Source organism: Nyctibius grandis, chromosome 5, assembly GCF_013368605.1.
Source record: "Nyctibius grandis isolate bNycGra1 chromosome 5, bNycGra1.pri, whole genome shotgun sequence".
In the NCBI taxonomy this organism is placed as follows: domain Eukaryota; kingdom Metazoa; phylum Chordata; class Aves; order Nyctibiiformes; family Nyctibiidae; genus Nyctibius; species Nyctibius grandis.
In genome coordinates, this window is record NC_090662.1 from 49,970,077 (window position 1) to 49,982,448 (window position 12,372).

The window sequence follows — 12,372 nt, forward strand, 5'->3', positions numbered from 1 at the left end:
TTTTGCTATTAAAAAGTACTAAAAAGTTAAAACAGCAAAAATACTTACTAAAAATATATAATTAGCAATCTTCTTTGATAGGTGGCAAAAAGACTTTTGTAATTTTCTTATTTGATAAGTTATCATACTAGTTTTATATATATATATATATATATAAAAACTGCTGTACCGTGAACATCATATCATTCTCTTGCATAGTTTGAGTTGTCTTCCACAGATGCTTTCTTCTTTATAGATGTCTAAGAAAGATATTTCCACCTATAAAGAAGCATTGTGTTGTGTAAAATAAAGATCATACCTTTGGTCAGGTTATTTTATTTAAATAATTGTCATAAGTATTTTGTAGAAACTTTTGTCTGAATTGCTCAAAAGTCTGTGTGCATGACAATGAAAGTGATCGTTTCATGTATTTGTGTGTGTGCTTAAACTTGCTGTGGCACCATTCAACATCAAAGTTTAAGTGCTCCTGGGCTTTGAAAAAAAAGAAATCTCTCTTTTATTTGGTCTAATACAGTAAAACAATAACTTGTTAATTACATATATCTTCTGAACTAGTTCTCCATCCACTTGAAGGATGAATGACATTACTAGTTTCTGTGTCAAAAGCATTGCATATCTCTATATGTGTTTAAAATATGTTCAAAATGGACAGCAGTTTGTTTTTTAAAACGTACTATCTTGTGAAAATACTTGTATTACTTTTAAAGCAGTGAGCAATACATAATCATAAAAGTTGTGGGCTATCAAATTAGACATATTAATGCATATTGTTATCTTAAAAAGAATATGATGCAGTGAAATTCAGGGACTTTTGTTTGTTTGTTTGTTAATTTCACGTGTCTGTTTATTGTTTAGAAAAGAATATATCATCTACTCCAGAAAAATCATGTTTGGGTCCATCTCATAAAGAACGAATATCATTTCGAGACCATCCAGTGCAACTCAGCGGAGGATGGGGAGCAGGCAAAAAAAAGGCAAAAGCTTAAAAATATTATCTGAATATTGGAAATAATTTAACAAGTTGATTTAATCAAATATGGAGAGCATATGGAGAGCTGTTTCTTTTTAAGCCTGTGAATATCAATTTTTGGATTCTCATTTATTATCAATATAGACAGTTTTGGTTAACTACATTTGACTTATTTTATTATACACGGTTACAGTGGTTTGGGTTTTTTGGGGGGGGCAAAGTATTTTATACCTGTCAGTAAGTTATCATAGTTTGTGTTTTCAATTGCTTCTGTGTTCATGTACTGTAGAATGCAGAACTGATTGACTCTATAAGGATTGTATGGTTAATGTTTAGGCTTGCTTATAAGAACTGGTTGAGGTGTGCAAATGTAATAATGGTTGACACTCATGTGATATATGTCACATATCAAAACACTGAATTCTCATTTTCTCACAAATAACATACATGCTTGCAAACTGCATTGTGAGCTATAACAGCCAGCAATGCTGTTCTTAGAGAAGTCTGTTTAGAATATTTTACTGAAGCAGCAAAAATTCATGGCAACCTACAAATGGTGGAGATGCACTTATCTTTTTTTAGTAATATGAGAAGTCCTCTAGAACTTTCTTCCTGAATTATGGTCATAATATGATAAAGCAACCTGTTACAGTTTTATACTTTCAAGGACTTCTAACATTTTCCTAGAGGGTTAAAGAAAAAAAATAAATTTACTAAGTTCCATTTTGTTCTGGTGTAATGTAACATTACATCTACACGACACTGTTAACCCAACTTTATTTGTTCATGTAGCCAGACTCTTTCAGACACAGGTGTAAAAGTTTTATGGTGCAAAGTGATCTAGAGAAAGAGAAGAAATACTATTTCAACTATTCATGGGTATCTAACTCATTACTTCTAGTGAATGCTTTGTCCATTAACATACAGGACAGAAAATGTTCTTTGATTTCAAAGCCTAACATTATTTTAATGTTTTCCACTTTGAGCATAGAAGTTGCTAATTGGATCTAGAGAAGTCTGTCTTTGGTATTTCCTCATCTGTTTTTGTCCAGCATTGTGAAGCCTCAACCCCCTACAGACTGAGAGAGGTGGGGAGGGTAATGGGGCTTGAAACTTCAGTCAGTAAAGAACATAAATTCTTATGTTGTGGCTGTTTTTAAAATGTACTTAAATTACACATGACATTATTTTGTGAGGTGCTTTTTATGCTAACATACACATATGACTCGTGTTCATTTTCAGATTAAAAGATGGCTGATCTAATGGAAAACCTCCAGTAAATAACCTTGCTCCTTTGAATCAGTGTGCTGTTTTTATTATCATTTTACTTTTCGGAAGTCAGTGCAGCCTACTTCTTTACCTTTCTGAGGAATGATGATCAGAGAAGGTTGCTCAGCCTGACTATAGAAATGCTGTGGTTGTCAGCAGGGTATAAAATATTATTAGGTGCTTAAATTATCTAGTTAATTTCCTGATGTATGCAGTAAGTGTTAAACTGAATTTCCAGATCTGCTATATCATGACTTTTAAATGTCACCCCCAAACACTGGAGCTTCTGTGGTTTCAATTGTATCGTCAAGGATATAAGTTTCGTGAGAAAAATTTTGTTAGTTCAAAATGTTTGCCGCTATACACGACAGTGTGGTCAGTAAATAGATACACCACTGTTACACATGTTAGCTGGAGATCAAAGTGCAAAACCAAGCAGTTCACAGTTTAATGCTTCTTGCAGATTATTCCCTCTATTTGTCTAGAGTATCCATAAAATATACTGCACATCACTACAACTGTAAATAAGAGAAGTTTGTATTTCAGTTTTCGTAAATCTTTCTATATCTATATGATCTATATCTATATCTACCTCTATATCTGAAAAAGATCTGCTGTATAAAAGTCATCATACTTGATCCCTTTTGCTTTCCAGGTGTTTCTGAATGAGAAATACCTCCAAGCCTAAATAAAAAGTTTTGGCAACGTTTCTAAAGGCATTTTATTTTGCAAAGGGAAAATAGTAGCTTTTTAGTGTACAACTTACTAAATTACAAATAGGAGTGACAATATTTGCTGGCATGCCTTTTCAGGTTCATAATATGCTTAGTCTGCTATTCCATAGTTGATGTTGTCTTGCATAGGTTAAGTACGGTACTCAACAGAAATGAAGTTATAAAGTATGCCAAAACATGTTGCTGTTTTCATTACATAACATTGCGATGTGTAATAGGATGATGTCTTATTATTGTGTCCAACACATTTTTTTAAGAATTGCAGTGTTGAAAGTACAGTGTGTCTGGTCAAATATGGATAAATGTGCAAGGTGCAACTTCTGTTCAAGATAGCAGAAAGACCTTTATTGCTTTCAGGAATAAGGTGAAGGAACCCTAAATCTGGGCAAATGCCTGCTGTTCATAGTCACACCTTACAGTATGTAAGGTCAGAGGTAACACAAAAGTTACACGTAGTGACATATTTATGACATGAATTTTTCAAGCCCTGTTTTGCACAGCAGAAAGCTGTTTCATGCTTTCTTTGTGTCTTTCTCGAGTTTTCTTTTCCTTCTCTCTTTTTTCTTTTTCATTTTCTTTTTCGTTTTCTTTTTCTTTATTTTTTTTTTATTTTTCCTTCTTTTCTTTCTCCCCTTCACCCCTATCCCCCAATACATCAATTCCCATTTAGGACAAGAACATATTCTTAAAAGTAAGTTTCTCTGGCAATCTGTTCTGATGTCAGAGCAGCTGTGAGTCACAGTGATGGCACAGCAAAACCTGCACCACAAATCCCTGAAACTGCATATTTCTAGATGCACCACTGCCTTTAGGGTGCTCCAGACCTCTTCACGGCTCACTAGCGTAATCTCCTCGGCACTTTTTTCTGTTCCCTGTAGATCCCTTAACATGAAGGAGGAGGGACTTCATGTGCATAAACTCATTAAAAAATCTTCCTTGGATATATGAAGCTCGAGTCTCAGAAATGTAGAAAAGTTCATTCTTTTAAGAATGAAACAACTGAGGTGCATATATGCACTGATCCTATGATGGGCGTCATTCGCCAAGCCAAACTGAAAAGCTTTCTGCAGCTCTCCTGAACAGATCCCTGGAGCGTCTTTTCCTGTGCAACTTACCTGAACATCTGCACAGTAGTTCTTTAAACCCTCCATCCTTTGAACAGTGGCATTAGGAGCATCATTACCTGCTGCAACAGAAAAAAAATCTCCCCAAAATGCACATTCTGAATGAACGAGGTGTTAATGGTACTCAGATAACCCACATCTGAATGACAAAACACCATGAGGAAATTTTTCTCACTGAATAACAGGCAGATTTTCCTACTTACATGTTTAGACACTCTTAAACAATAAACATGCTGACTCAAAAGATTATTGCTCAAATAGATTTCTTAACAGATCTATAAATACCGGGGAGCCGATGTATCTATAGGATAAACATTGCTTTGGTGCAGAGTAAGTTGGTGTCACATTTTGACTTAGTAAGTCATTATAATTAATTATTAATAAACCTATCAAACATGCATTCATTAAAGGAGTGTCCGCTGTATGTAATGTTTATGTTTTCTTCAAAAGCATGCTACAAGTGGTGTCCAAATCTGGCCTCAGACCCACGAGTGCAAAACTGCCACTCGATCTCCCACTACAACTGTTGTATGCACTGTGAGGAATTACTGGATCAATATCCTTTTGATTTTAGTGTCATATCATCACAATAGTGGCAATGTATACTTATGGAGGTACAGTCTTTCCTTGATACACACTGAAGTCACTCCTATTGGCATTAATGGAAGCCAGTGTAACATTCTGGGACACTGCAATATCTTACTTTGCTTTTCTGTAATAAGAAAAACGCGTATGAAAAGTAGCTATTACCGCATGGCCCCAGAAAGGCAGGAAAGGAACTGAACCATATTATAAAAGATTGAGTAGCCTGATATCACATATGAGATCCAAGCTGTTTGTACTTAGCTGTACTAGCTGAAAAAAAGGAAAAACATGCCAGCAAACTTTGTTGGTTTGTTTATTTCTTTTTACAGTCATAAGTGAAAAACAAATTAACTAATTTTATTTTTTGTAGGAGTTGTGAAAAGCATAGGAACTTTGTCTAGTAGTCTGTGGAAAGCAGACGAATCACAGTCACTGCCGATTTCATCATTGCGTAAGGTCTTAGAGAATGGAAATCTTGGTCCACAGTGAACTACTGCAGCACTTGTAAGAGCCTGTGTGACATATATATATATGAAAGTGGGATGTCAACTGGTCGTGGATGTAGCTGTGGTTAAGTAGGAATGGGACACCTCTTTCCTTTCACACAGAGGCAGAAAAATGTGCCTAGAGTAGGGAAAGAGACATAGGTATGGCCTGCAAGTAACAAGATAGATCAGTCTAAAGTAGCTGTTGGGTCTCGTGGAGAACTGCTTCTCTGGCTTTCAAGGTAGATGGTGGACAGGAAAGTGCTGACCACATGTCCTTGGATCCGTCCACTTTTTGGGTGCCAAGTTGTGCTGAGGGTTTATTAGCACTAAAATCCCTACTGGAGAGATGTTCGTGAAGTTCCATGATGGCTGATGAATGGGGACTGGTTTTTCAAAGAGATTTTTAGTAGAACTATTGTGTAACTGCCCCAGACCGGCCATCCTTAGAAGGAGTGGAAGTTGAAATGAATTACATTATGAACTACAATGTTACTTGCAGAGCAGTTGGACAAATGGATTGGTCTTCATGAGCACAGATGGACTTCTTCCATTATTTTGGTGACATAGATTCTGACACAACAGGTTAGCACATACCTAGCTGCCGAGGATTAGCGTTTTTTCCTCTCCTGGTCTTCACTTGGATGGTAGATGTGTTTGGAGTTAGCAACCTTTTCTTAGTTGATTGATTGCTGTTTATATAGCAAGGGGTTTTTTTTTTGCATCAAACACTAAAGAAGCCCACATACCCAGGTAGATGCAAAATTACTTCTGGCTGAAATGCAGTTGATATCTCTTTAACAATAAGCAGATAAGAGCTTTTTATATTGATAACAACCAATGCCGATCTCACAAAGTTAAGAAGTGATAAAAAGATCTTTGTTAATAGCTGAGGGTCGGGTTTTCTTTATTCCTAGTGCATTCATTTGTTAAATTACTCTTAGGCAGAGAAACCAGAGGTTAGCATTTTCTTTTTTTTCGCGAGGCATTATTTCAAGCCTGAACGCAAATAAGCGCCACCAATTACGTGAGCCACAGCCAACGTGCCTGGCCGGTATCCTGAGGTATCTGTATAAGACAGCTTTGTAGGAGAGGTCGCTACAGTTACTGAGTTAAAATTCGGATAAAGGATAAATGCCTCTATTTCAAGTCAGCTTAATTTTCGGCGCTTGTGAGCCACACTCTGAAAATGAGAATGTAAAAAAATAAGATAAGCTCTATTTTCTTGCTACATTCCAGTCATTAGATGAGAGCTGTCCCTTCAAAATTGCATATTTTCTGCCACCATCAGCATGTGTAGGAGTTTCGAGAGGTTATTCATAGCAAGAACACAAATCAGCTGTAAGCTTGACTCTAATTTGTCTAATATGTTGCCATTCGCGCGATTTAATGCAGTTCTCCAGCAATTTTCCTTTAAACGACAATTCCCTCAACGTGAGGGAATATTGATGTGCCGCAGGCATAAAAGCAGGGCTAGACGAGCGGCAGGAGAGAAGAAGAAAATACATCGACCACACGTCCTCAAAAAGTGGTAATTTCTGCTGGCTTTTTCTCTTCCGTCGCAGTTCATTCTCAATTTGCGCCTTCTGTGAAAACGACCGGCGGGGCGAGCAGGGGCGGCCGGTGCCGGCGGAGCCGGTGCCAGCCCGCGGGGGCGGCCGCGCTGCGCCCCCGCACCGGGGGAGCACTGGGTTGGCGGGGGGATCTGCCGTGTTTGTGAAATAGTTACATACATTCGTTTCTCATTTTACGAGCAACGGCTTCATTCTTCGATACGGGTTCAAGCCCCGTTGATTTCTGTGCGACTTTTGCCTGAATAAAAGCCAATAGCAAAGAGCTGCGTTTTACGCGGCCCCTTCGTGTCGGTGCCGTTTTCATTCGCTTTTAATTGCAGGTGATGTCTCGGGAGGTTGTTGCGATTGCGATCATGTAATGTGCAGCTTGGCCTTGTGCCGGGTGGACCTCAGAGCCTCGACCAGGGCGGTGCGGGAAGGGTTTGTCCCTGCTCTGGAGCGATGCGCTGGCTGTGGTGTCAAGTGGTCCGGGGGCGACCTGCGGTCTCGTCGAGGGTACCTCTTTCCCTGCTAGCAGGAGGCGAAGTAAGGCTTCCCGCTTACACTACCTCCGCTTTACCTGATTACTTGGTAAGATTCCCCGTTGCCCCAGCACAAATTCAGACACAAATAAGAGACTTTCCTGATGGGTCATGTCACCTCCTCACCGCCCATCGATGCCTGATGCCCTCTAGAAGCAGCCACCACACAAACGGGCTAAGAAAAAGCTTCTTCGCTGTGACATATGCCAGGTACGGGTTTTGTCAAGAACAGTGAAATATTCCGAAGCAATTTGTAATACGGTGGATTAATTTTGATCGCCCAGAGTAGAAACAAAAAGAAGACTGTCTCTAACCATAGGCTGGGGGCTGACTTTATTTGCCAATATCAATATTTGTGTGGATAGCTTAAAATATGTTGTTTTTCCAAGAGCTGAAGTTTTAGAAGGGGAGGAAGAGGAGGAGGCCCGTGGATGAAATATTAGCAGCATATCGGTTAACCACTAAGCCCTTTTTTGCATTCGTCTAGCCGTTTCTGGTAAGAAGGGCAGAGAGTCTAAAGACTCGGGGATACATGCTCCTTAATGCACAGTAGCCTTTCTGCTCTCAGCAGAGGACAAAATAAGGCTGAGACTGTACAGAGCCTGGTGCTGAAAGACCGGAATAAAATTGCTCTGTGGCTTTCTGTATCGCTGAATTACACGTTTTCTAATCGGATCTAGCACACATCGCATTGGGGGAGGTGGAAAAAAAGCAACGGTTCTTTCAAACGAGCTAGCCTTGAAAACCAGCAGTCCTTGTCAAAGCAGCTCAATGCATCCGCTTGTTAGTGCCTCCGACCTGAACAGGGATCTATTTCTTAGCCCCTGTTCCTTCTGTCTCGCACCTTCCTTTAGCTTCGTGCTTAGAAACCAGAATGTCGTCCCATATTTCATGCCTTAGAAGAAATCAATTCATCTGAGATGACAAGGCAGCTCCCCACGCACTCTCCAGGCCCCTCGATACAGTCAGAGCTTCGGGGTCGCTGCGGTAATGTAGCCCGTGTATTTTCGGAATTGTCCCAATATTAATCAAACTGCCAGCAGGGAAGACCGCGTAGCTTGTAAAGGAGAGCTGTTCTCCTGGTTTGCTCGGTTGCAGAGGTGCGCTCATGCTCAGTGCCCTGCAGCCAGCGCTCAGTCGGTTCGCGATGGGAGAGCCAGAAGGGGTCTTTGGTGGAAAAAGAAAAAAAAAAAAAAAGCAGCTTTATTTAGTTAGACTTCTACACTTAAAACTCTTATTCAGCTCCTTTTGGGGGAGCCCCCCTCCTTGGAAACAAATTCCCGGGGACGGGGGAGAAGAAGAAAATGTTTACCCGTAACATACTGCATAACCTACTAGTGAGCTGCTTTTTCACGTCTGGATTTTTCTCCTAAGGCGTCTGTTTCTTTGTTATGAAGAATGGTGTTTGTATTTTGCCTCGCGTGTGCCTCTATAATTTGTTGCAAAGCACGGCGGAACGGGCCGGGGGAGGGTTTGGGTTTCAAAGAGCAGATCTCGCTGCCGGAGCACAAGCCAGTCTCGGCCAAATCAGCCGACAGGTCTGTCCCCCCGGGAGGGCGGGAGCGACAGACGCCTCCTCCCGGAGCCGCGCTGGCTCCAGCTGAAGGCAGAGGAAGGCTGTGCCTGTCTTTCCTACGATCCCGAGTGGAAAACCGGATCCTACTCTTACACGAAGTGCGGAGCAAAAAAAAAAATCGAATCCGAGAAGCATCTTTAGGAGCAGATCTCTTCTTCCTGATAGTACCAAAGTGCACGGGGTTTTGAGTCCCACGGCCCAACTTTCAAATCCTTTCTAAACTTGATAAAGGGCTACAATAGCAGCCCGATAAAGCACAGATCAAATTCTTGTAGGATTTGTTTTTATAGCATGTATGTAAGTAGGATTCATTATAATTTGAACTAGATCAAGATAAGAGATTAATGCTCTTACAGAGCATCTCTGCTGAGATTTCCTATGGGGCTAAGATTAAATCCGCACACTAAATATTATCTCATTCCATTTTGTGTTGAAAGAAACGTTAGACACTTTAAGAAGAGTCATTATGTGTTGCAAGAAGAAAGTTGTCGAGGTTCGTCCAGCTCTGACAGCAATCCCGCTTTCCTAACGGGCGGAGAGGGACGGGGGAACCTCTCCGTTCACCAGTTTCTTGTCTTCCCCCTGGATATGCCTTTGAGACACAGGAAATCTTCATTTTATCTATGCAGGTGTCATACAGGAAACCTCCCAAACAGCTGAGGTGCTGTCAAAGCGCCAAACTGCAGGAACCGTGAAATGATTGCTGTCATTATGTTTTGGCTGGTTTGTGGACAAAATCTAGGAGCGTCTGAACCTGGATTCTGTTCGGGAAAGGCTCCAGGCTCGGGCCCAGCGTAATGAGGAACGACACATCACTTTCCCTGTGCGCACTTCTAGGAGATGAGCGGGGCTCAACGGTCCCGTTCTCCGCCCAAGCAGAATTATCACTGAATTACCGAGTAGAAGAGTAGTCGATTTGCTCCTACACTTCCATTTCTCTGGGAAAATACAGATCCCAGGCTTTTGGTAAAGTCACTCCAAACAATGTCAATTAAACACTTCCCTTCTGAGCGGAAAATCTGAATGCTACTCACCTACACCAGCACCTATTTGTGTTTGTTTTCTTAGGTGAATAAAAACTGCCGTTTAGAAAGAAAGTTCGTTAAACGGAGCTTGGACGGAGATCCGAAACATAATCATTACTTTTAGGCATTAGGATAATGATGCTTAACATACGTTAAAAAAAAAAAAAAAAAAGTCTAACAACCCCCAAAACTCAACTTCTTTCAGTGCTCATTGAGATGTATTGCAGATTTTTTTTGCTGGCAGTAGGAATACTTCACATGATTCTTCTCACAAACAGGATGTCTGGAAAATTATAACTCAGCCAAGGTAGATTTTGAATCTATAATTTACAGTTTGCCACGTTCCGCTGGGAGGGAGATACTGAGCGAGCCACGGAGTGTGTTTTTACACCTTCTCTCGCCTCCGCAGGTCAGGTCGCTCGTTCCCAGGACCGGGCGACGGAGACCGGGGGGCTCCTCTCTTGGAAGGTATCTCTGTAGCCTAACTCCTGAACCGACCTAATGCAATAAAATCTTTGTGTCTGAACGTGAAATGAGGTAAAGCCTCAGCAAAGAAAACAGAAGGTTTGTGGAAAAACTGAACCAATTGAGCACCTGTTTTTCGAGATAGCCAGTTCTTTTCGGCATTTCACGGACCTTTCTTCCCCTCGCGGCTATTGGGGTACTCGATCCCATCCAAGGAAATGCATCTCTCCCCTTCTTCCCCTGTTTCCAGCCTTCAGCCGCGCCTCACTGCGGGGGCTATTCCGTCCCGGGAACACCCAGCTCTCATCTTCACAGCTTCTCCTTCCACTTTCCCGGATAACTGGAGTGTATGTATGTGGAAGGAAGCAAATAATACCCCCAAAATTCGTTTAGCCCAGCCCCAGGTAGCGCTAATTTCTTCCCACTCAGTCCCTAAACAAATTTCGTGTTGTAACTTTTCTGGAGGGAAGAGAAGTGTTGGTGTAAAATAGATTAAAAAATAAAAATATCTTCTCTGTGTCCTGACATCCATAGCTAAAACCCGTATGGGGAGGAAGGACGGGCCTGGGGGATAGGGATTCCTGGGCATTTGGAAGGGAGATCCTCGCCCGTATTGATGCCGTTCTCACTTTATTTAGACAAAAGCAAGAATGTGAGAAGAACTGTTGAGGAGATCCCTCAAACATGCAGCAGCACTGTTTCGTCCGGAAACTGCCATCCGGAGCAGCAGCGACAGCATCAGGTGGGGACGCAGTAACGACCACCCTGTCCAGGGTGGGTTGTCTGGGACCTTGCACGTCTGGCACCGCACTCGCACCCGCACCCGCACTCTTCCTAAATCCGGTCACTTTTCGGCAGCGAGTCGCTCGCAATTTATGCGGGCTCCTCATTCCTACGCTCGGGACTGTAACTTCTGGTCTCAGGAGAGGGAGGAATGCGAGGGCGGAGGGGGGAAGGCAAGCCGCCTTCCCCGCAGGAGATCCCCGCGGGTGCCGAGGCGGGGAAGCCTCCCGCGGTGTGCGCTTCCGGCTCACCTCAGGGGACAGGCTTCCCCCAAGGAGCTCCTACGCACTGCAGGGCCGAGCTGCTTCACACCACCTCTGGCCACGAAACGTCTCTCCATCACACATCACACCCTTTCACAGAAGGTTTAGGAGATACTCCATCTCTGGAAACACAGCGGCACATCTGCACGCAGCTCTTAATAACCGGGCTGGCTGGCGGAGGGAATCAGTCCCTGAAGAAAGATGCTTTTCAAAGCTGTCTCACCTCAGCACAGGATTTTTTTTTTCCTTTGCCGCCTTCTCCCCCGGGATCTGTCCAACCCCTTTTACATGGTTTTAGCCCGCTGAAGTCAGCTTTCTGTTTTCAGGCTTTTAAGGAGAACGAATGCCATACGTGGCGCCAATTTTCCCCTAGGTTACATCTTTCCTTCCCTTTGAAGTCAGCTGGGTTGCACAGAGGCAAATGAGAGCAGAATTTGGCCCCTGGAGCTAACAATGATGTGGAACCGCTCTGTTTTTTGTTTATTTATTTATATTCCAGGGGAAGAGGGATGGAGATAAGATCCGGTTGTAATTTGTGTCCCTCTCTATCTTTAATACTCAGACCGCTGATACTGAAAGCGCATATATAGATCACGGCGCTAATCTCGTCGGGGAGCGCTTTGCAAAGACGGGGCGAGCAGCGAGTGGAGTCACCACTGGGGTGGCAGATGCTGCGGGAGGGGACTTTATTTCTCAGCGGAGCGGGGCGGAAGGGCGGAGAGCACAGAGGATGCGGCAGCCTGTCCCGAGCCTGGTCCCCAGCCGAGACCAGCGTTTCCACGGCCCCGCGCGTCAGCCGCAGCCGCCGGGGTGGGCAGGTCGGCTCAGGAGGGAGGGGAGCTGCGGGACTATCGGGGTGCGCGGCCGCCCGAGGCCGCCTGGCAGGGACCGAGCGCCGCCGCCGCCGCCGCCGCCGAGGCGGCTCGCCGCTGCCAGCGGGACAGGCGTGTCCCCGCGGGCGGGCACCCGCGCTTCCGACAGCCGCTCTCGGAAAAGCC

General features: G+C 43.1%; 1 protein-coding gene across 1 annotated transcript in view; it reads left to right on the forward strand.

Moving 5' to 3' along the window:
• LRRIQ1 (leucine rich repeats and IQ motif containing 1) overlaps positions 1 to 986 on the forward strand; it is a 117,953-nt gene extending 116,967 nt beyond the window's left edge. Inside the window, exon 27 of the mRNA XM_068401738.1 lies at positions 856 to 986. Within this exon, the coding sequence (XP_068257839.1) occupies positions 856 to 986 (131 nt within the window). The remainder of the gene's footprint in view (positions 1 to 855) is intronic.
• The last annotated feature ends 11,386 nt before the right edge of the window (positions 987 to 12,372 follow it).